Consider the following 25,045-nt stretch of genomic DNA (forward strand, 5'->3'; position numbering starts at 1 on the left):
AAACAATGAGCACACAGTATTTTTAAAGTGGAATTGGCACTGAGGCAATAATGATAAAATAATCTGTGTAACACCTTACCCCAGCTGTTTAAAATCATAATGGTCCTGGGATTGTTAAGTGTTCATTAAAGAAGTGTCAGTGTTAAGTTGAATAAGCAGTACTCGATCATTCTCAAACAGTGATGAGAAACCACAATTTAGAAGAGCAATGAAAAAAGAAAAAAGAAAATCTTATGTTGGCTACTAAACACCATATATATCGCATATGCATTTGATTCCAAATGCATATTTATGAAAGTTGGTAGTTTACGAGGCTAAAACAACCTTATCAACTAATCTACCACAAGGCCAGGCCTTCATTCTCGTAGGCTCCACATTAAGTGTGGCACACTTACTGTAGCACTCCAAGGTCACTCAGTGCATGTGATTTGTGATTTATTCTATTGTTATAAAGCAGGCAGCTGTTCTTTGTGAGTTGTGGGGGGGTAGGCTGCACATCATTACAATATGAATTTCCACAACAAACACATCACAAATACCTGCAGTGTTAGTTGAAACCGCAGAATAGACTTTTTCACAAACATGTCAGTCTTATTTAGTATATGTGTCAGATTTTCTGTCCGCTGGTTTTTAATTGTTTACCAAAACAGGCTCCAGGTATAGATGCCTTTTATCATTGTGTCTCGCCACACACACACACACGCACACGCACGCACGCACACGCACACAGACACACACACACACACACACACACACACACACACACACACACACACACACACACACACACACACACACACACACACACACACACACATGGTTGCACGCATGGAGAAGTCCCATCTCTCACTCAGTGCTGCTCCCTCAGCTCTCGTCACCCAACTAGACTTGTTGGATCCACTTGAGAACAGTTTTCCGGTCTGTTCGCGGTGTTATAGTTTGCAGGTTTGTCCATGGTGTTAGCTTGCTAAAGATTTCATTGACAAATCTGAGATGCCATGTTGGACAAAAGTCAGTCCATTCCAAATAGTGCTTCCTCTTTGATTGACACCACTCAGAACAGTCAGATTTGAGTGTGCAAACTGTGGGGAGCGTGTGCCAGTCAGCAGGCATGTGTCGTGCACACATAGACATCAAAGGGGGCTTCAGCCCCTGCCCTTTTACCCGTCTGTAAAAAGTGCCCTCTCCAGACCTTGAATGCAGCATCTTATGTTGAAAGAATTGCCCTCTCTGTGTAGAAATCCATGCTGTACGCCACATTTCCTTTTTTATGCTTAGTTTAGTGTGGTATCAAGTACTGAAAATAGCAGATCTCCAAGCTCACAACGCGTCGCAGTGCGACACGTTGTGAGCTTGGAGGTCTGCTATTTTCAATATTTTCACCAAAAGGCCATTTTAGGCCATTTTAGGCCATTAAACGGCGTTCAATCAAATGATCACCGGGCGGTTGGGCCAATGCCCACCCTTGACCTTATGATAGTAAGCAGCATGAACCCTATAGTCAAACAACAACAGAGTAAGCAGTCAAGTAAATACAGTGCCAAGCAAAACGTAACTGCAGGTAGAAATTAAACCTACTGTAACATCTATCTAAATAACATACTTTATAAAGAATATAACAGTTGTATTATTATACTTATGCCTCTTGGGGTAAAGACATAAAAAACTAACCACAACAACAGTTTCCATTCAATATCTCTTAAGCATAGGGGATCTTGGTCTGTTCGCCACTATTGCTATGCTGTAAAATCCAAATTGTACACTCTGAGAGCATATGAATGGACCCGTAAGGGATTTAACTGTGTACTGTCTGTTCGATTATGTTGTACAGAAAGCAATTTCCCCCAAAACTACTGTAGGGAAGATAAAGACTTACGTTAAGCCCCCAGATGATCTTAACAATGGTACTGTAGATGCATCCCCAAGATAAAGTTGTTGGTTTTATTTCTTCAAGGACAGAGAACAGCGGCTGAATACAAAAAGTCCATTTGGTTCAAAGATATATATTTTTTTCTTATCTTTTTCTTTTTTTGACTTTTTATTTTCACAAACAGGACTATGTCGAGTGTCAACCCATTGTTCAAAGATGATCCTGTTTTTGAGCGGTGGTCACACCGTCTCCATAGCGTGGCCGTGTGTGTATCCGTGTGTGTGTGTCTGTCTGTCTGTATGTAGCCTGTGGTGTATGTAGCCTGCTATACCTTTTTTGACCACACATGTTAAGGGAGGGGCGCTGTTGTTCAGGCCAGGCCAGGCACACTCACACTCACATTCACACACACAAATACACACACACGCACGCACGCACACACACACAGCCTCCACCGCTCAGTTCACACAAGTGTGATTTTTGGAGCTGTGTGAAACACAGGCTCCCTATACGTGGCTGTGTGGGTCTGTCTGTCTGTCTGTCTGTGTGTCTGTGTGTATGTAGCCTGAACTTCCTAAACTTCGGCACGCTACTAGTCCCACAGTTTTGCCACCACACACTCGCGCCATATGTCAAATCGACCGGCTTACTCGGGAATGGTGGGCTAGTAACTTGCTAAGAGAAAGGTTCAATAGTTTAATTGATATTAATTTATTAGTGAATTAATTTTTCCCATTGACTTATAATGGGAATCGCAAAAACTCACATTCAATTATTTGTCTCTCGCAAACCATAGGGGCTACAGTTTCAAGACTTGGAGAGGAGGTTCATAATGATTTCAAGGATTAAATAAAAAATAATTGTGTCATTTGGCCTCATGGTGGCGCTATAACAGCCCAGTTTACGTTTTGGCCTATAACTGTTGAACCGTAGGTCGGAAAATTAAAATTATTTTTACCCTGGATTCCCTGGGTCAAGACGCATCTCCCGATATAGGCCACGCCCATTTGCGCCAGGATAGATTTTCCGCCATTTTGAATTTTCTCCAAAACACACTTTTTGTTCCTTTTCCTACATATTTTCTTCAAATGTCTTAAAAACCGGTACACATGATCTATGAACCTATGCAATGAACATACTCAAGGGATATTGCGATAGTCCATTCCGTTCGTTCGTAACGGGCTTCCAAAGTTAGCGGGAGGGGCCCGTTTTGCAAACAATAGCCATAAATCACAAACAAAAGGTCCAGTCAACACTGAATTTCAACCACAGGTCGGGGGTGGCATACTCAACGAATCCCCAAAAGCATTTCCACTCTGCCTCATGGTGGCGCTATAACGGCCTACTTGTCTCGTAACTCTTGAACCGTAGGTCGAAAAATTAAAATTATTTTTTCCCTGGATTCCTTGGGTCAAGACGCATCTCCCCATATAGGCCACGCCCATTTGCGTCAGGATAGATTTTCCGCCATCTTGAATTTTCTCCAAAACACACTTTTTGCTCCTTTTCCTACATATTTTCGTCAAATGTCACAAAAATCGGTACACATGATCCTGGGTGACCAGAGAGGTGCCGTTGAGTCTAGCCTGCCCTGAGCATCAACTGCAATACACACACACACACACACACACACACACACACACACACACACACACACAGCTCCACTTCACACGGGTGTGATTTTTTAGAATATTATGCAGGACACTGTTTCATGCTGCTGACAAAGAGGATGGAAACTGGTGCCAAAGCAGGGGCGTCATTATACTGTACTTTGTACCAGTTTGCTTCTTGCACAGGTTGGAGGGATAGTCTGATTTTATTTTCTGTATTGTTATGTTGCTTCTTTCATTGCTGGATGATATGGATATGGCTGTCCTCATGTTATTCAGAAAATAATGAGCAGAAGAAAATGTTCTGCTCATTATTGGAGGGACGGCCTGTTTTGACTACTGTATATCTGGACTGTAAGTGTTCTTTTCCTTGATATACAGTATGGTGGACTGTCCCCATGTGGGCTGAGAGACTGGAATGTCCTGGTCATTATGATTCAGTCTTTACCTCTGGGTTTTCATTAACTAACTGAAAGTCCTCTCTATTGAAGACTGATTGTTCATTCTGGACCATATTATTGTACTCTAATGACAATACCAACCAACTAATTAGCTTGCTTCTGAAGGTAATATTGTGTACCTAACCTATTTGAATCGAGGTTGTGAAAGAGGTGGAACACGTTTGCAAACGGCACATTCAATTTCCTCTGAAGGGCAACCAGATTGAAGTACTTGTCCGACTTTATTCCATCCATCTTTCCATCTTTCTTTCCCTTCCTAGATAAACTTTATTTTGCCACACTCCTCCCACAGTTTTGGTGGCACGCACTTGGGCATCTGTCTAGTATTATCATTACACTTATCAAACACTAGTAATACATTAATAGTATTATTGTACATTAAATTCAAATATCATTTATATCAATTATCAAAGTATTAACTGTTATCCAGTGAAATCAGATTTATTAAAGGTGTTGAAAACCTTTGTAAGGTATATGTCTCATTCTTCAGTTCATTAGGGGATGAGCCCCTCTAAAGGTCTGAGCAATATTCCACAGACTGTAAAACAGACAAGAGAAGTAGTTGTGAAAACACAAACGAGAAAGATGATTAAACACAAGCGGGAATACCGACCCTCATGGAAATATTTTGTGGGAAGCATACAGAGAAACAAAGAGTGACTGAGTGCTAGTATTCCCTATAGGGCTGTGTGATATGGACAAAATCAAATATAAAAATCTCTTCCCCAAATACCTTGATATAAATATTGTGAAGATCATAATCGTATTTGACGTTAATATCATTCATAGCTTTTGATAAAAGAATAATAGGGAATTAGGGCTGGATTTGGTTGTATATTGTAATATCTTGATACAGCTTATAACTGTTGTTTTTTCTTGGTTTTAATCACTTAAGCCTTCAATATGAAAACAGGCAATCTAGATGTCCTAACCCTTTTTACAAATGTTGAAATATTTCTTAAAGAACTTAAACTTAACTAACTTTACTGTGGACTCTATAAGAAATGTTTGTAAGAAGGTGGTGCAGTTGACACAATGCCATATTTACTGTATATCATCCCTGTTATGTCACATCTATCTTACGTAGCCCTGGGTAGTAGTGTGTGTGTTGGGGGGGGTTCTGCCGCAGGTACACCACATGACCTGTAGTAATTACTTATTTAATATGTAATTTGTGTGTGTGTGTGTGTGTGTGTGTGTGTGTGTGTGTGTGCGTGCGTGCGTGCGTGCGTGCATGCTTGTGTTGGGTGCACATGTCTCAGTTAGTTTTACAGAGAAAGAGACATACTGTTGGCACTGTTTCTCCCTCATACTTCACCATGGTTCACTAGTTTGGGTCCTAGGGCAAACGTCTAATTTATCTTTTGGTCTTGAGCTAAACTGTTTGGGAACTGCTGGTATACACCTATCTGTTGATGATGGATCTCTATGATATGTATATACTGTATATATATACGTGTTTTCTCCTGACAGATAGCCACGCTTGCCGATGCCGCAGTGTCTTATGTAAGCTCAGTGAACTATATGCCATCAGCACTATTATCTACTCTCATGCTGCCAAGCTTATGGGCTGAATAATATTAAGAGTAGGACAAGTCTCTTTGCTCCCCTCCCTTCTTCCCTTACTTATGGCCCATCACTCCTGTACTATATACCAGCTATACTAGACAGCTGTCTCATTGGTGACTCCCCAGTCTCTTTATGGCCCTTACTGTACCATCTTTTTCACGAACCCACGGGTGAGCAACTTTGCCAGGCATGTGAACACTTAGCCGTTTTCCAAGGCTGGTGTAATCACCCAGTGCCAGACAGTGAAGAACACTGGTTGATTTTATTATAGGCTGCTACAGTAATTAGAATATCACCAGCATATAATAAGTCAGTAAGTAGTATTATTGCATTAGTTTGGTATTCATCAGGCCACAGACTCTCATAACTCTGACAGTTCACAGATGGAACCGAAATTCAGTTCCATCTGGTTCCATCAGTAGACTGTCAGAGTTACAGACTATGAAAGTCCACTTAGTTCCTAACTATCAATCATTTAGCCGGGGACCCCTTGGATCCTCTCGAAGACCCCTGGGGGTCCTCAGACCGCACTTTGAGAACCACTGTAATAAGTCAATGATATTATTTGAATAAAAAAGCAAGTGGAATTCGGACTACTATGTGGCCATTATCAAACAATAGTTATTGTTCAATTCAACTCAATTGATCACCTCAACCTATCTGATTCCCTGGTAAATCAAAAAGGGGTTGTTGCCCACCCCTGCCTTTACCATAGCTGCACCCTCTCCTCCCGACCTCTTCCTTCTCTCCTGTACTTCACACTCTTGTTGGTAGGGCATGGCACCACAGAGCTCCCCTCCTCCCTTACACCCATGGGACTGTAGGTGCTTCAGAGAACCCGCATTGATCAAAATAGGCATAAGGTCCTCTGCCTGCACAGGTCTTCTATGCTCTCGTTGCCAGGTGAAGAATACCTGTAGTCTTGCGAGCCAGACAGTCGCCTCCCACAATTTTCAAATACTTCTGTCATACAGTCTGGAGCACGGATTGATTGATTGATTGATTGATTGATTGATTGATTGATTGATTGATTGCATATTTTATTAACAGTTTGCAAAAAATACAGAGGTGCAGTTATACAATAATGCTGAAAGGATAATAAAAAAAGCCAGAGGGCTTGTTTCCATTGTGGTCCTGTATATTCAATTCATCAATACATATAAAGACATACGGAAGCTCTGAAAATGATTAATTGGATGTCTCCTCCCCGTTTCCGTTATGTCTTTACAGTCGTACAAATTTGGCCTAATGTAAATCAAAAATAATCAGTTGCAAGACTAACATCTGGCTAAAGGGGGAGACATGGCAGGTGAAAACATGTATTTTGCTTCCTAAACATGTCTTCTTTTAAACTAATGCAAAATAAACGTTCAGAATACACATAGATGTTCATTTCATACGTGAAGGTGCTGAGTTAACAGCATTCATTTTCATAATTTCTTTATAAAATATAGATCTATATAGACAATAAAAAATAAATAAAAGATGAATCAAAGAAACATGGCCCCCCATTAGGAGGGCAGTATGAGTCACCAGAACCTAGGACAGGTGTTTTTGATGAATCTAACATGATTAAAATGGAGTTTGAAGTTACAATTGGTTTGTATAGGATGGGGGTGTGTCTGATCTTTAAAGGCTGTTTTCTCAAAATGTGTTTTTCCTCCTACTTAGGTACAAAAATCTCCACTTCAGTTGCACCCACATACACCAAACCTTCCAGTTTTATTCTTATCTATATCCTGAAGATATCTACAGAAGGGTTTGTTGATATATCATTCATAGCCTGATTTACATCACATTGTATTCCTAAAAACATGGCGAAAATTGTTTTTTAGGACCTCACATCTAGCACATCAAGACAGAGAGCATGGTAATATCAAACATATAATTTTTGTTGTCTGGCCCTGTTACAGATTTTGTCCAAAAACCATGCAGATCGGTACACAGTATCTCTGTAGCCATTAAACGAAACGGGTATTTCTTACATTGATGCTCCTACATATTATCATGCAAGCACCAGTTAAAGTTACTTTCCATCCCTCATATACTGTGTGCACAGTGCACATCCCATAACCCACACACTGCACATCATTTCAGAGCTCATATCTTTGAACGGGTAAGGACTAGTTATATATAATATATAAACTATACAATTCCCTCTAAAGAAAAGGAAACATTGGCCCGAGGCGCCGGCGTGGTGGTCTGGGCTAGCCTGACACTTCAGTCCGCACATCACCACCCCCTGCTGGTGGGTGGTGTGTAGTGTGGACTGAAGCTGCACACATTTTAATCTATTTCGAAAGCGCCCAAAGAGCGGGCGCATTGAATGGGCCAATCAGGGTTGTATGCTTGGGGCACGTGTGTGGCTGCTCCGGTCCCAGCCCCCTCCAAACAGAGCTCTTGAGCTCACGTGAGACTCGCTCGTGGACTCTGATTGGTGTCCTCTGCCCACGTGAGAGTCTACTGGACTCTGATTGGTCCGTGAAAACTGTCATGGCGGAGTCAGACTCGACTCGTATTATTTTAATAAACTATGAAATAGTGCCGTTTCTTCACGTTTTAATACCATTTTGCACTAACGTAAACATGCAGACATATAATATGTTATGAGAAATAACGTATTTTTGCAATGTCACGCCACGTCGCCGTCGCGTGTGTGTGTGTGTGTGTATGTGTGTGTGTGTGTGTGTGACGTCAATAGGCTTTAGCCCCCCCCCCCCCGCCGAAATAGAATGTCTGCCCTCAATTTCAGACTCTCATCCCGAAGTGAAACGTAGTGTGAGATGTCTGACGCTCGCAGTCAGGCAAGGTCTGGGCACCCTAGGCTGCAATGCCAGCCTGACTGTGTTGTAGGTTCGAATCCCTTTCCCGATTGCCTTTTTGCCCATTTCCCGTCAGTCTACTGTCCTATCAATAAAGGTATAAAAGCCCGAAAATACATCTTAAAAAAAGAAAAGAAAACATTTATTTACACCAAGTATTTCAACTCAATGATCTGTCGGCTTTACTCCATCCCCAAACACACACACACACACACACACACACACATGCACACGCACATGCACGCACGCACACACACACACACACACACACACACACACACACACATTCCAAGTGTCTACTCGCCTCTTCCACCTGGCACTCGAGGGGGTTGTCAGGTATCACAGCTATAGTCCAGCTCCGACGTCCGCTGCCAAAAGGCCCTTGAACACGGCATTGAAGCTGCACTTGAATATTGTGTTCTCTCGCCTCTCTGAAGATGTGTTAACACTTCTATATTATGAGTGTGAGTAGGATGTGTGAAAAAGCACATTTTCGAGTGATTATAAATGCCTCTCTCAACCTGCCATTCTTCTCTCCTCTCTTTTCGTATGTGATTACAGGACTGGGTCTTTCTCACGCGCTTCTGCTTTCTCACTGACTTTGGGAGACTTGACTTCCGGTTCCGCTACCAGAAGGTAGGGTGATAATTTCTTTCTGTGAGTGTCTATAATTGTGTACGTAGCGGGGGTCTTCAACAGGGGGCCCGGGACCCCCAGGTGGTCCCCAGAGTTACTAAAGGGGGTCCTCCAAATCTTTGAGTGATATAGAAACTTTTTTTTTCTCCTTTTTTATATTAACCACTTGAACCCTAGCGTTCATATTCTGAGAACTTTAGCCAAAAATAGCAGATCTACAAGCTCACAACGCCTCGCACTGCGAGGCATTGTGAGCTTGTAGATGTGCTATTTGGAGGGGGAAAAGAGCAGACCAAGTACAGTGAAAAGTCAAGTTTATTAAGTATTGACAGTTCAAGTGCTTACACTGAAAAACCACATTAACATGAATCCAAAATATAATGATGATTTTGCTGTCAAACAATGAAACTATATGAATCTATGAAAAGGTTGTGGGGTCCCTGCTTCATCTCTCTCAGCTAAGGGGCCTGAAAATGTTGAAGACCCCTGCTTTAGATATTTGAATCCTTTTTCCATTGTGAAATAATTTCTGCATTCAAATATATGTATATATTTTTTTTAAGTTTATGGCCGTGTGTGTGCATGAGAGAGAGAATGCCTGTCACTTTGGTTTCCTTCAGTCTTTTGCCACTCTACTGTCTACTTTATCACGGAAATCATAAATATTTTAGAGATCTTCTTTCATGACTTCTGCCACTTTCTCTCTGTTCCACTTTACTCCGTTTGCCTCTCCTTCTTCTCCCCTCCTTTTTCTGCTAAATTGACACTTTCGCTCTTCCCTCCTTCTCGCGTGAGCTTTCTCCTCCTCCCGGCTGTTCCTGTCTGCCACACTCCACCTCTCAACTTGTCCTCTTTTCCTTTCCTTTCCTCTCCTGCATTTTTCCTCCCTTTTTCTCCAGCCTTCTATTCCTGTTTTGCTCTTTCATCCTGCTGTCCTGTTAGCCTGCGGACTTTGAACCAGATTGTGTCGTATAAATCTCACACCCTCTCTCTCTCTCTCTCTCTCTCTCTCTCTCTCTCTCTCTGTCTCTCTCCCTCTTTCCTTCCCTCTCCCTCCTTCCCTCTCTTTCTCCTGGCTTTCTCCTTTCTCTCCCTCTGCTCTTTTGTTCTCCTTCTCTCTCTCTCTCTCTCTCTCTCTCTCTCTCTCTCTCTCTCTCTCTCTCTCTCTCTCTCCTACTCTCCCCTGCTCAGTCTCGATGCTGTCAGAACATCCTGCTCTACTTTGATGACAGCACACAGTGGCCAGCTGTGTACAAGAGGCATGAGAAGGTGAGATGCTGATATCCCTCGTGTCTCTTGTGGGCTGCGAGGCAAAATAACTCTGTATTAAAGGGAGCACCGCTCAGGTTGAAATGTCTGCATATTTATCCATGCCAGGCCCTTATTTGGGAAAAAAAGGTTCCATAAGGCCAGTACTATGACACCCCACAGGCCACAGGCCCCCCCTTCCAAAAACAAGACGAGGTCTAATAACAGCATGGCTTCCCCGTGCAATCTGTAGCTATGGAGAGCAAGATACTAGGTGTGCAGTTTGAGAACAAAGTACTAGCAATGATGTGCTAATGCCAGCTTTGCAGCGATAGCTGAGATGTGTGGCGTAGCAGCATCATGAGCGGTTTAGCAGCTTCATGCTGACATATGAATATATCGACATAGCCTACCTACATCTTCAAACTTGAAATGAAAATATTGCTTCAGCTTATTGTAGGAGAATTGCTTTCTTTCATCTGTTACACTACCTACGGTGATATGTAGAATCTTGAACAAAGCTTATGCATCAGTGATGACCAAGGATGAGCTACTGTAGGATCCTAATGCAAGTTTTATGTGCTAATGTTGCTGAGCTGTGATTGATAGTGGCATAAGCTGATCTGTGTAGTTTGCTGCGATGGCCTATTTTTGTGGGATGTAATTTTGAACAATGCCTACATATGAGCTAAGAGCCAAGTTGTGAGCATTGTGTGCTAATGTTACTGAGCTGTGATTAGTCTGTGTATGGCCATTACATACAGGCCAATGCTGTTCTACACAGCTGTGCCACGCCATAAAAAGAAACATTGTGACCTTGGTCTGTGGTCGATCAGCAAGTGTTTCCAAGCCAATTAAACGACACCGACAAGTGACAATCTGGAAGTGGGCAGATCCATTAAATAATTCTCTTATCGGGTCCAGGCTTAGTGTTAGTTGTTAGAGCTCTGCATTAGGAGCTTGTTCTGGACTATAAGGATGAAATCCTGGGAGTTATAACCGGCATGATCTGTACCTGTAGGGCACACAGCTTTCTGTTCATTTGTTCTCACTCTCATGACATGTCATCAGTCTGTGACAATGTTTTCAGGTCAGGAAACAAACCGTTTACGTCTATATGCCACGAGGGCTGCTCAATCAAGTTGCCTTCGCTATTTGACCTGTCAAGAAATGAATCGAATCGAACAGAACAGAACAGAATAGCTTCTCTAAATGATGTTGGTTGGGTATTGGGCCAACTAGTGTTTGGCTGGTGTTAGTTTTCTACTCTCTAGACGCTCATAAATAATGTAAAATATTATGTCATGTCATGTCAAAATGCCATTTAATCAAGCCAGACCTTCAGTTTCTTCCACTTAGCTACTCTTGAGATGTCCTTAATTAAGGCGCTATAAATTATTTATACACAGGATGTGTTGTGATCCCTTGTGTCTATTAAAGCATGTTGACATAGACAGATTACTTGGATGCTAGTGGGAATATGTGGGGGGGTTGCCTAACAGAGCGTGTCATTGGGATGTTTCCAGGTACATATACTGCAGCATGACGGACTATACCTAAAGCAGTGGTTCACAAAGATTTTCATGTCAAGGAACCCCCGAATTTGTCCGTGGACCCCCATCTAAAAATGTATTGTGACAGGCAAGATTTGTGTTGAGAAATTGTTTTCCCAAGAAAATATGCAGACACACGTTGTGAGCTTGTAGATAGGCTCGTTTGACCGGCTTTTCAAACAGCCGATGTACAGTATATGGGGTTAAAGTGGTTAAACAGATTTTTATGCTGATTATCTACATTTTCTGGGGACCCCCTGGAACTTTGAGAGCCACTGACCTAAAGAGTAGCATGCATACACGTCTGAACACGGTGATGATGTGTTTCCCCTGTGCTGTGCTTGCGAACACGTCTGATCGCCTCCTATCTCCTGCTCATGTGCAGAACTGTTACCAGAAGGAGGCCGTTCTCCGGCCCGAAAACAACCAGGTCATCAACCTCACCACGCGCTACACCTGGTCAGGCTGTGTGGTAAGAACACACGCACGCACGCACACACACACACACACACACACACACACACACACACACACACACACACACACACACACACACACACACTCACACACACACACACACACACACATGCGTACATGCACACCTACCGGTACATGCAAAGAACATAGACTACACATACAGTACATGTACATTACCATGCTCCATTTAATTGGCTTTTAAAATCTCGCCCATTGTAGTGGCTGTGCATGTACTTGCTGCATTATTAAAGCAATTAATATCTTGTTTAACACACATGGACAGGATAGATAATTGAATCACAAGTAATTGGTCCACGTAACTACCATCGAGACATGACTGTTTTGTTGAGTGCACACGGACGCACACACACACACACAGCCAACTAATCGTCTGTGTTATGTAGATGCCTTTTGTAATCACATCCCCAATGCCTCTGATAAGTTATTGATTTACACCGTTCCACTTATTTGAATTATGTATTCCATTGACTCGACTTGTTTGTTTTGTTTTGTTTTTGGCCGGACTGCAACAGCACGGGGGGGATTCCATCTACATTGCAAATGAAATCTTCCCTTAATTGAAGAAGCCTGGTTAGATTTAACGTCCACTCCCATTTTTTGTTGCTTGGGGCGACACTGATGAGGTCAATATTGTAATCTTATATTATGGAGATCCAGGTGATGATAGTCAGCTGGAGATCCATGTGTTGTACCAACCTTCTGTCTTGGCCATATGGAGTGTGACATGAGACGTGACTGACGCACATGAGGCGTGACTCATGTGCAGGTTTTCATAGTAAAACCCATAGCCTGACATTGCGTTCTGGGTTCTAGTCCCGTTCCTGACAACCTTCGCTGCGTGTCTCTCCCAGTCTCTCTCTCACTCTTTCACTTAAAACTATCAATAAAAGCAGAAAAGCCAAAACAAAAAGTGTGCCGCTTGTTCAAATTGTAAGAGTCCTACTATATCTGCCATATTCTATAAAGTACATCTATGAAAAACTGCAGTTTGTTAATGTGACAGTTTTTATTTATTATAAAGACTTATATTTATATGTAGAGGGAATGAGGGGGCACAAGGTGTTCGGGAGCAATATGTACAGGGTACTGTCTTCTACCTTTCTGCCCGTAAATTAAGCTTGACAGTTAGCCTGCTACGGAGCAGGCTAGTTCAGCCGTATAAATTACCTTGGTTACAGAGCAGCGAATCAAATAAGCCACAATAATGGAATGGAACTCTCAGTTAAATTAGCAAGACTTATCAAAAATAAGCCAGGATTTTCTATTATTTGCCTCAATGCCCTGAACATTGGCCTTACAACAAACTACACAATTCCAGAACAAGTTTCACACCAGGATATGGGATGTAACAACCAACCTTTTCCTTGTCATTTGCTGGAGCTCTTTAAAGTCTCAATACATTTTGTCCCTAAAATCGATATTTGCAAACCAGATCTTTTAAATAATTGAAGTAAAGATTACAACCTATCATAATCTTTTCAGTCCAAAGTAAATGAGAATTCAAAGCATTATGATCCCCCCCAGCCCCATGCCTTTTCATAATTGCAAGCAATCCCCAGCAGTCAAGCAGTCATCGTTTTGAATAGTTGTAATTTTGTATTCAGAATCCTAACAGATTAATAAATAATCTTTCTAGTGCCTCTGGACAGCACACACTCGAAAGAGAAGAGAGAGAGAGAAAGAGAGAGAGAGAGAGAGAGAGAGAGAGAGAGAGAGAGAGAGAGAGAGAGAGAGAGAGGAAGAGGGAGACAAAGAGAGGGAGGGAGAGAGCAAGTGCTACTTGCAGGCAGTTCACGAACACACTGTATTTGTTTACAGTCTATGGCAGTGGTCCTCAACCTTTTCAGGCCACGACCCCCAAAATAATAATAATTTAACTTGTCACTTTAGAAATGTTCAGATACACTCTATACAATTAAACTTTATGTTGGTGTGTTTACTGTTGAGTGGGAAAACAATGTTGCACATTATCTGGGGACCCCCCCCCCCCCCCCCCCCCCCCCCCCCCCCCCCCAAATAATTGTGGGACCCCCCTGGGGTTCCCCGACCCACAGGTTGAGAACCACTGGTCTATGGAATGAGCTCATTTATGGCAAAAGAACAACATGATTGATAAAAAGACAATGCTTTTATTCACAATGGTGGACAGCTCTTATAACGGGTTTTGTGCCCATATGATTTGATAAGTTTGGATGAACAATCGGTACTGTATTTCAGGCTGTTGGCGATATGAAATGTGTTGGCACGTCAACGGCTCACATTTCTGCTTTGTTGTGATCATTACAATGCATTCGTGAGTAAAGGTATTTGCCGCAGCAACATGGCATAGCATTACGCCACCGATTTCTTTTGTCTTGCTGACTAAATATCCATCTGTCTCTTTGTCTCACTGTCTGCCTCTCTCCCTCTTTTGATTTCTCTCACTTTTACTCTCTCATTGTCTGGATTTCTCTGTCTCACTCTACCCTTTCTGTCTGTCTGTCTTTCTGTCTGTCTGTCTGTCACGGTATTCTTTCTGCCTCTTTCTGTTCCTCTCTCTGTCTTTTTGTCCTTCGTGTATGTCTTTCATCTCTCTCTCTGTCTCTTGTCTCTCTCGCTCTTTTTCTATGTCCCTCTCTGTCTCTGTCTCTGTGTCTCTCTCTCTCTCTCTCCTTATGTCTCTCTGTGTGTCTCTCTCTCTCTCTCTCTCTCCTTATGTCTCTCTGTCTGTCTCTCAGGTGGAGGAAGATGGGGATGAAGAGGTCCTGAGTTGTGTGGGCGGTCGTAGCTTCCGCTCGGTGAGGGAGAGATGGTGGTACATCGCACTCAGCAAGTGTGGGGTGAGTGGCAATATCTCACCTCTCACTTCGCGCACTCCCATACCGTGTGCTTCACAACGCAGCGAACACACACACCTCTCACACACTAACAGATTGGCCCTCCAGCCGTACATTCATTCATGAAAACCATGAAGAAGAAGATGAAATGTAAAGATGCAAGGTTTCTGCCAAACAGCAAGGATATGCGGACCTGCTTGCAATGCGTACAAACGAGCACATGAAAGCACATAAACAGTAGCACGTACATACTCTGTCTCTCTTTATTTGTCTCACGCACACACGCACGCAGATAAACAGACTGATATAGATAGGCACAGCAGCTTGACTCAAGATCATGATGATAAAAAGTACAGATTAACACGATCGCGACCTGTGCACAGGAAAACAAACACATGCACGCACGTAAGCAAACACACACACACACACACACACACACACACACACACATGCGCACGCGCGCACACACGCGCGCAGATGGTTCTGCATTGAAACCCCAGGGCGATCATCTATAACTCTGTTCCAGCTGGTCCCCTATCTGCACATCTGCACACCTTATCTCTCCCAACGCCACAGCATGCGGCGCGCACTCCTGTGTGTGTGTGTGTGTGTGTGTGTGTGGACGGACGTAAAGCGTTATTTAAAGCGATATGTTTCAGTCGCATTCATCTGCTTGTTTTCATCGCGTTGGTAAATCACATGGAGATGCATCGATACAGTTCAATACAGTGATATTAATCCACTAAAACCGGGAAAGCATCTGTGTAATTTAAGTGGTTTGCGTTGGCTATTCAAGAATAGCAGATATACTGTACAAGCTTGCTCCTTTCTGTTATGGCAGGAAGGAGGTCTATGCTTATACTAACATGCCAACAGTGCCAACTTAGTGAGCATTGTGTTGCCAACTCCGGGTCAACGGCACTGAGCCAGGATTGTGCCAAACAGTGCCTTGATTGGGGAGCAGGCGAGGCAGAATACAGACTTGATGTGAGTTTTACATCACTTATACTGAACCTGATCAGGCACGTGCACACATAGACATCAAAGGGGGCTTGAGCCCCTGCCCTTTTACCCGTCTGTAAAAAATGCCCTCTCCAGACCACAAATGCAGTTTTTACTATGCTGAAAGAAATGCAAGTGCACTCTTTCCATGCCATACCTGAAGGCAGCATTCAAGAGAATTTCCTTGTCCAAACTCTCCTTAACTTGAATGCAGTGTCTTATGTTGAAAGAATTGCCCTCTCTGTGTAGAAATCCATGCTGTACGCCACCTCTCTAGTATTGACTTTTTTATGCTTATAGTGTGGTATCAAGTACCAAAAATAGCCGACCTCCAAGCTCACAACCAGTCGCGCTGCGACGCGTTGTGAGCTTGGAGATCTGCTATTGTCAACCAAAAGGCACTTTTAGAAATTTCAGCCCCTGCCTCTCTAATGTTCTCTGCACGTCCCTGCTGATGATGATAGCCTCTCGAGGTCCTGCATTCCCCCAAAACCACACACAAACTAGGTGACCTCTGGCAGTAGTAGTGCTACGAAATTAGCACCTGGTTGTGCTACTGACCTGAAAACCTTATGTGTAGATTTGTAGCTCACAGCGTGGCACCGAGCTTGTACGTCCTCTACTTTTGAACATTTTTGGAAATTCTTGAAAGAGTGAGAACTACAGATTTTAGAAGGCATTTTGTGTAGAATCAGCCTCAGGTCATACCCATACATCTGCATGTTCTAATTTGGCAGCAATGTATATCGTCGCTGTCGGGCAGAAAAACCTTGTATCTCCAAGTTTCAAATGTGTTTGTCTCTTCGTAAAGTAAAGCCCTGCTTCATCACACAAGACTGTCGCACAAAACCAGTGAAAATAGCAGATCTACAAGCACACAACGCCTCGCGCCGCAAGGCGTTGTGTGTTTGTAGATCAGCTGTTTTCACTATTTTAAATCACTTTTAAAATGATGAACGCAAAACGAACAGTTTTGGACATACAAGGTTTCCACCGGACAACGACGACATTGTTATGTGCGCTCTGGCTCTCAGTGTAACCTGTTGATTAGATAGCCCGGGGGTGGAGGGTGGGGGGGAGGAGAGGTGTCTGTGTTGCTTTATAATTGTTCTGTGTATGTATGTGTGTGTGTTGTGCAAATGATCTGCCTGAGGGGTGTTTAGAAAGGGTAGAGCTGGTAGAGTTTGGTGCTGGTGGTTTTTGTTTAATCTGATGTCCATCTGGACTGGGGGTTGATGTGGCGGTGGTACAGTAGTGTTGTGAGTGAGTGTGGATAAATGATGACACGTCTTGGTCGGTGTTCTGTACGGAAATCTGACACTGGGAGAGAGGCGTGAGAGACGGAGAGAGGGCGTGCGTTTATCTACGTGTGACAAAAAAAGATTATATTGTAGGTGTAAGCGGCGGTGCGAAAGAAAGAGCGATGGTGCGTGTGTGTGTGTGTGTGTGTGTGTGTGTGTGTGTGTGTGTGTCTGAGAGAGATTTGTGTATTTGTCTGTGGGTGTGATAGAAAAGTCTGTGGTGTGTGATAGAGTGCGTATGTGCGTGTGTGTTTACAGTTTACAGTTTAGACATTTAGCAGACGCTTTTAATCCAAAGCGATTTACAATAAGCTGATAATACATCACTATAATAATCAAGATAAGATAACATGTCAGAACATCAACAACAATATGAATATCAATCTAAAGAACCAATATAATCAGTAAAGAAAAAAGGATTCTAAAAAAACCTATAAACAAATGCCAACTAGCTTCATGTACAGTCATTGAGTGTTTCAGTAGTGCTATGGGTTTAGGGAGTCTGAAAAGGTGAGTCTTCAGTCCACGGCGAAAGCTAGCGAGTGAGTCCGTTGTTCTAAGTGCGACAGGAAGTTTATTCCACAGCTTGGGGAACAGGAGGGCAAACTGTCTCGGTCGAGTGGATTTTTGTCCTGGGGGTTTTAGCGAGGGTTCTGTCAGCATCCCTGTGTTGGCTGATCTAAGTGAACGGGTGGGGGTGTAGGGGTTGATCAGGTTTTGGAGGTATGGAGGAGCCATACCTTTGGCTGCTTTGAAGGTCAGCATCAGTGTTTTGTATTCAGTGCGGGTCGCAACCGGGAGCCAGTGGAGGGAGCGGAGAAGGGGGGAGACATGTGAGAACTTAGGCTGGTTGAAGAGACCAGTCATGCCGCGGCATTTTGGATCAGTTGGAGAGGTTTAAGTGCACATGCCGGGAGACCAGTGAGGAGAGAGTTACAATAGTCAAGTTTTTATATGACAGATGTCTGGATGAGGAGCTGGGCTGCCTCCTGGGTGAGGAAAGGTCTGATTTTACGGATGTTATAGCGTGTGAACCTACAGGACCGGGTGACTGATACAATGTGTGCCTTGAATGATAGCTGGCTGTCCAGGACCACACCAAGGTTTCTAGCAGTTGGAACTGAAGTCACCAATGCATTATCTATGGAAATAGTGAGATCTTGCATGGGGCAAGACTTAGCTGGGAAGAACAGAAGCTCTGTCTTGTCCGGGTTCAGCTTGAGGTGGTGGGCTGACATCCACTGTGAGATGTCGGCCAGACATGCAGCAATGCGTTCTTCCACCTGGGTGGCAGAAGGGGGGAAGGACAAAAACAGTTGAGTGTCATCAGCATAGCAGTGATAGGATAGGTTGTGACTGTGAGTGTGTGTGTGACTGTTTGTGTGTGTACGTGCACGTGCACATGTGTGTGCGCAGGGGCACTAGATAGTCTGTGTAAGCCAGCCAGTGGTATAGTCTGAATCTGAATGACAGAAAGAGATGTGTTTCTTGTTTATTTGTTTGTGAAAGCGAAGGCAGAGGAAAAGGAGTAGGTGTGTGTGTGTGTGTGTGTGTGTGTGTGTGTGTGTGTGTGTGTGTGTGTGTGTGTGTGTGTGTGTGTGTGTGTGAGAGAGAGAGAGAGAGAGAGAAGATAGAGTGAAAGAATAATTGGAATGAATTTAGTGGAGCGTCTGCGTGGAGTGGAGACATAAGAATATACTGTATCTTCCCGTTAATGACGTGTGTTGTGCTTTTCTGTACAGTGTGTGTGTGTGTGTGTGTGTGTGTGTGTGTGTGTGTGTGTGTGTGTGTGTGTGTGTGTGTGTGTGTGTGTGCGAGCGTGTGCAGCATGTCCCTCTCTGTATGCATTCCATGTATTTGTGAGAGAAGAGTGTGTGTGCGCGTGATATCCTTCTGTGTGTATGTGTGTGAGTGTGTGTGTGTAGTATCAGTGCAGAGTGGTAGTGAGACCGGAAGCTTCTAGCAGAGAGTGGTTTAGCGTCACGCCAACGAGGACGCGCTGATCGACACGCTGCCTAATGCTACTGGACTCAACTATAACGGTCCATCTCGGGGCCACACAGTATGCAGGCCTGCAACCCACGGCCAATTCCCAGCCATCGCTCTCCGCTCCTTCCTGCTCCTCTTCCCCACGTCCGCTATCACACCTCTCACATCGTCCTTCCCGTCTCTTGTCATTCGTGATCGTTCGGAGCGAATCTTTTGAAGTCTCTGTTAACGCCGAGCGAAGCTCCACGCGTCACGTCGGATCCGTTACCAGAACTCTCTGTCTCATCTCTGTCATCCTGTCTGTCCTCTTGAGTGTCCCACACGGCAAAACCTGCAGTGTGGCTCCGGGCACCTAGGCTCTAATGTCAGCATCGCAGGTTCAAGTCACGATCTTCCCCCTCTTTCACCCTGTTACCTGTTCATCTCCACTTTCCACTATGAATAATTCCAGAAATGTTCATTTCACTCAGAATTTCACAGACCCAAATGGACCCTAGGGCCCGCCTTCCGCCTCCTGTCCTCTATCACTGCATCTTTCTCTCAATGCTTCTCTCTCTCTCTCTCTCTGTCCTTCTCTCTCTCTCTCTCTCTCTATCTGTGTTATCTCGTGTGCAAGCGACTGCTTTGTACCTTTCATGCCTCCAGGCTCCCTCGCTTTTATCAGCTACTACATCTCCCCTTGGTTCTCTTGGATTCCTTGGATGTCTCACCAATTATTCAAGTTTCCCGTCACGTTCCCTCTATCGCCCCATCTCCACCTCCACTCAGGTGTCTCTAACACCCTTTTTGGCTCGTAAGCCGAGCGAAACGGAGGCAGGCCTCCTCACAGAATGCACTATAACACCCTGCACCCCCGCCCTCCATCCCTGTGGTTAGCATGTACTAAATGTGTGAAGGCTGGTGGCATCAGAAAATAACTTTGACCTAAGGTGCTTAGAGGTCGTTTCATTTTAGTGGGATATAAAGGCTGCAGATGAACACAATCTTATTTAATTTCTTTCATTAGAATAAAAGTATTTTTTCCCCACACAAATTCTGTATACTATAATTTATTATGTACGGTATACAGAGCGGAACCTTGCAGACAAGAGAACTCACAGAATAAGTGAAATACGTTGCATCACTGGTTCTCAAGCTGTTTTATGTGCCAGGGACCCCCCCTTTTCTTTTCTTTCTTTTTTTATCAAACTTGTACACATTTTGGAAGAATTTCTTTAAAATAACAGATCTACAGTATGAGCTCACAATGCATTGCAACACGTTGTGAGCTCGTAGATCTGCTTATTCATGCTATATTAACTGATTTTGCTGGGGACCCCCTGGAACCCCTCACGGACCCCTGGAACCTCCCTCAAGCCAAGGATCCCTAGAACCCATCAAGACTCCTAGTCATGGCTCAGCACTTTGAGAACCACCGCCAGGCCTGGAATTTCATAATTTTAGGGGCAAGGCCACTTGGACTTTGGTGTTGTCGATTTTTTTGAGGGCACAAAGGCCAAATGCCAGGGCAGGAAGAACATCAAATGAAACAAGATTTTAATCCATTGAAAGAATTTGTTGAATTTGAGTCAGCTTGGGCATTATGGCCACTGTGGCCTCAGGTCATGCAATTGGTTTGTGGGGCACAAGGCCAAACTGAGGGGCAACGGCGGCCATGGCCTTCATGGCCTCCATGAAATTCTTGCCCTGAGCACCGCGTTGCATTATAAGCTTTTCTACACATGAAAATCCATGTAAACGAGCAATGTTCACCGATTGCCAAAATAATAGTAAATTCTTCTAGCGCTACGGCACTAGGCTTCGAAGGCATACCGTATACACAGATAGATTTTCAGGTCAGTAGCGCAACCAGATGCTAATTTTGTAGCACTACTACTGCCAGAGGTCACCTACTTTGTGTGTGTTTTGGGAAGGCAGGACCTCGAGAGGCTATCATCATCAGTTGAGGTAAAACTCACATCAAGTCTGTATTCTGCCTCGCCTGCTCCCCAATCAAGGCACTGTTCGGCACATTCCTGGCTCGGTGCCGTTGACCCCGAGTTGGCAACACAATGCACTAAGTTGGCACATGTTAGTTTAAGCATAGACCTCCATTCTGCCTTAATGCATTCTATGAATAAATGTAAGTGTATCATTGATATTACTGGAAATGAATATTTCTACCATTTCTTCAACGAGCTTCCATCTGGCGTGCCTTTTTTGGGCATGTCATTATACAGTAGACAGGCACACAAAAGAATCATTCTCCACACTTTTCCTTTTTTGGGTGGTTGAAAATAGCAATCCACCGCTCATCTGCCAGTAGACTTGTGCCTCACACAAGTCTACTGGCAGAGTGGCAAGTGCTTCAAAATGAAGCCAAATGAACAATTAAAGGGAGTCTCCGCACACTCGAAACTGTGCAAAATCGTATTATTTTATTTTTTATACAGACAACAAGCTTTCAATCATAGACCTTCTTCAGGCAACTATTTAGAACCCCCTCCTGGGTCCTGACGCCCAGGACCAGCAGGACAGCTTTACTGGTGATCTCTACACCTCAACTCTCTCTCCTTCTGCGCTTATTTTTTACTCTCCTTTCATTCGCTCCTGTCTTTTTTTATAGTGTCCCTCTCTCTCTCTCTCTTTGGTTTTGTAATGCTCTCTCTGTCTATTTCTCCCTGCGTCTATCCATCTCTCTTTATCTCTGTCTCTTTGCTCTTCGTGTCCGTATTGATTTTGTGGCAGTGCACGCTCCACGCTTCTCGCCCCTTTTTGATAGAGGGAGCGAGATGGAGTCTGGGGCCGCCAAATGAAATCAAAGTAATTTCTCGCCGCCTGTCTCTCTCCTTCTGTCTGTCTCTCTCTGTCTCTCCATCTTTCAAAGACCAGACTACACAGGCTTTGAACTTTTGTCTGTGAAATGAGCTCACTTTGCTCTAATTGTCAACCCATCTCCCCCCCTCTCTCTCTCTCTCTCTCTCTTTCTCTCCCTCTCTCCCCCACTCTCTCTTTCTTAAATCAATTCAATTCGGAGGCATTTCACTGGCATGACTGTCATAAATCTGCTCTACTGACAGAGCACATTGGAATGGATTATTACAGAGTGGCACAGGGAAAACAAACAGTAATTGCACAGTTGATAATAGATATTGTTGCGGGAAGCGAAGCCGCTTTGCATCAAATTGTACCAAACACAGCTGTTTTCTGTCACCGCCTCTCTCACCATGGCTTCATGTGTTCATCGCTGACTCATGCTGGTGTTGACGTGGATTCCAAACAAACTTGATATTCAGTAGAGGACAAACATGGTGGACTGGACGCAAGCCCGTCCATCAACCCTTAATCTACAAATGCCTTCTAAAATCAGTAGTTCTAACACTTTCAAGATCTTTCAAAAATGTTCAAAAATAGCAGATGTACAAGCTCGCAGCGCGGTACGAAAGTGAGACGTTGCTCAAAGGAGTAGTTCAAACCCAAAATGACTTTTTTTCTATTGATTACTCACGGCATGGAGACTTGAGTTCAATAAAAAAAAGAATTGTATTTTTCTAAGACAAAAAAATAAATAAAAATTAATTATAGTAAATTTACCCAACTGATTCCGGATGGGGACCCGAAAGCATTTGAGTCCCCTCCCCATTCGTAATCAATGGGGTACATTTATTCTATTGTAATCAAATTATTGTCTTACAAATATTATTGAACTCAAGTCTCCATGGCGTGGAGTAATCAATAGAAAGTAATGATCAATTCTACACCGGAGGCCGATTCTACAAATAACATCTAAATCAGTATTCTAACACTTTTTTTTTCTCCAAAAATGATCAACAATAGGACATTTTATTTGATGAATTATTTAAAACCGTTAAAATTCATTTTCATTGTGATACGGATAAAGAAGAAAATGTACTGTTACAATACAGTACATTAGTTCCGTTCATTGAAGCCGGAACACCATTGTGCGACATTTACATAAACATGCTCTGAAAATGCACGCGGCCCACACATCCGACCACTTAGCGCGGCAGGCAGCCTTTTGAGATGTTCAAGTAAAGCAAAAGGTTGGGACCCGCTGTGACACTCAATGAAGCACTGAAGCAGCTCCTCCACTTGCACTGTCCATGGTGCTGGAAAGTAGGTGAACACTTCACAGCTCATAATGTTGTATTCCCTCCTGCTCTCTTACAGGAGCTCTTTTTTTTGGGGGGGGGGGGGGGGGGTGTCTTAGTGCCGGTGTACTAGAACCAGAAAGTAGAGCGTGGCCCTAAACTATATTGACTTTCCCTCCATCTTTCTTCTTCCACACCCAGGGGCATCACAAGAGGGGGAATAAAGTGGGACTGAGTTACTAGGGCGCTGCGAGCTTGTAGATCTGCTATTTTTTAAAAGTCGTTAAAATGTGTGCAAATCTTTGGATATATATATTTTTTAAGCGAACATTTGTAACTCAAATTTTGCTTCTGGGGGTTCCCTGGAACGAAATATTTTGAGATAGGGGTCCGTGGCCAAATACATATCATTTTGGGGGTCCTTCACATGAAAAGGTTTGAGCACCACTGACATAGAAACATAGGTTTTTCAAAAAACCTTTGAAGGATTTGAAATATTCAAACACTTTCACAAATGTTCATGATCTTTCAAAAATAGCAGATCTACAAGCTTGCATCGCGGCACTAGGCGCTGCGCTGTGAGCTTGTATATCTGCTATTTTTCAATAGTTAAAGCACAAAATGTGAGTGAATCCTTCTGGGCCCTACGCAGGGTGCAGAATTTGGTGTGACACCCCTGCCCTAAACTATATAGATTTCCCTCCATCTTCCTTCTTCCACACCCTTGTTTCTTGCACTATTTCTGCCCCCCACCACACCCATATCGTCGTTGTTGGGTGGAAACCTTGTATGTCCAAAACCGTTCCTTTTGTATTTATCATTTAAAAATTGAACTAAACTAGCGAAAACAGCCGATCTACGAGCACACAACGCCTCGCACCGCGAGGCGTTGTGGGCTTGTAGATCTGCTGTTTTCACTAATTTTGTGGGACGGCCTTGTATGATGAAGCAGGGCTTTACTTGCGAGAAAAAATAACACACAAATTTGAAACTTGGAGACTTTCTGCCTGACAGTGACGATATCTCTCTCTCTCTCTCTCTCTCTCTATCTCCCTCTCTCCCTCCCTCCCTCCCTCCCTCCCCCCTCTCTCTCCCTCTCAGGGCGAGGGCTTGCAGCTGGAGTATGAGATGAAACTCACTAATGGCCAATCTTTCTGGACACAGCATTTCTCTGCTGACGAGTTCGGTAAGTGAGTGTGAGGGACGGAGAGACGGACAGACAGAGAGGAGAGGAGAGGAGAGGGATTATGGAATGAATCGTCGATGGCACTAGCCCACACCACTTAGCACGGCCAATAAAGCACACTGTACTGAGCAAATTACAATAATGAAGGGACGGCTGAATGAATTAATGATGACGGATGGAGAGAGAGCGAAAGGGATGAAAACGGAGGAGAAGAGAGGGACCGGGGTTGTCTGTTTCTCTAACTGAATTATTTCTACTAACCCCCCCCCCTCTCCATCTCTTTTTCTCATTGTCTCCGTCTCTGTATATCTTGCTCTCCGTCCGCCCCCCTTTCTCTCGGTCTCTCTCGCTTTCTTATCTAATCCAATATCCATTTCTCCTTCACCCTTTACC

General features: G+C 43.7%; 1 protein-coding gene across 1 annotated transcript in view; it reads left to right on the top strand.

The window, feature by feature from the left end:
• tmem145 (transmembrane protein 145) overlaps positions 1-25,045 on the top strand; it is a gene marked incomplete at its 5' end in the record, with an annotated part of 68,301 nt that overhangs the window by 20,326 nt on the left and 22,930 nt on the right. Inside the window, 5 exons of the mRNA XM_080720225.1 lie at positions 8,894-8,968; positions 10,160-10,237; positions 12,155-12,241; positions 14,985-15,086; positions 24,568-24,652. Of these exons, the coding sequence (XP_080576351.1) occupies positions 8,894-8,968; positions 10,160-10,237; positions 12,155-12,241; positions 14,985-15,086; positions 24,568-24,652 (427 nt within the window). The remainder of the gene's footprint in view (positions 1-8,893; positions 8,969-10,159; positions 10,238-12,154; positions 12,242-14,984; positions 15,087-24,567; positions 24,653-25,045) is intronic.

Source organism: Nannobrachium achirus, assembly GCF_963921795.1.
Source record: "Nannobrachium achirus genome assembly, chromosome: 2".
NCBI lineage: Eukaryota > Metazoa > Chordata > Actinopteri > Myctophiformes > Myctophidae > Nannobrachium > Nannobrachium achirus.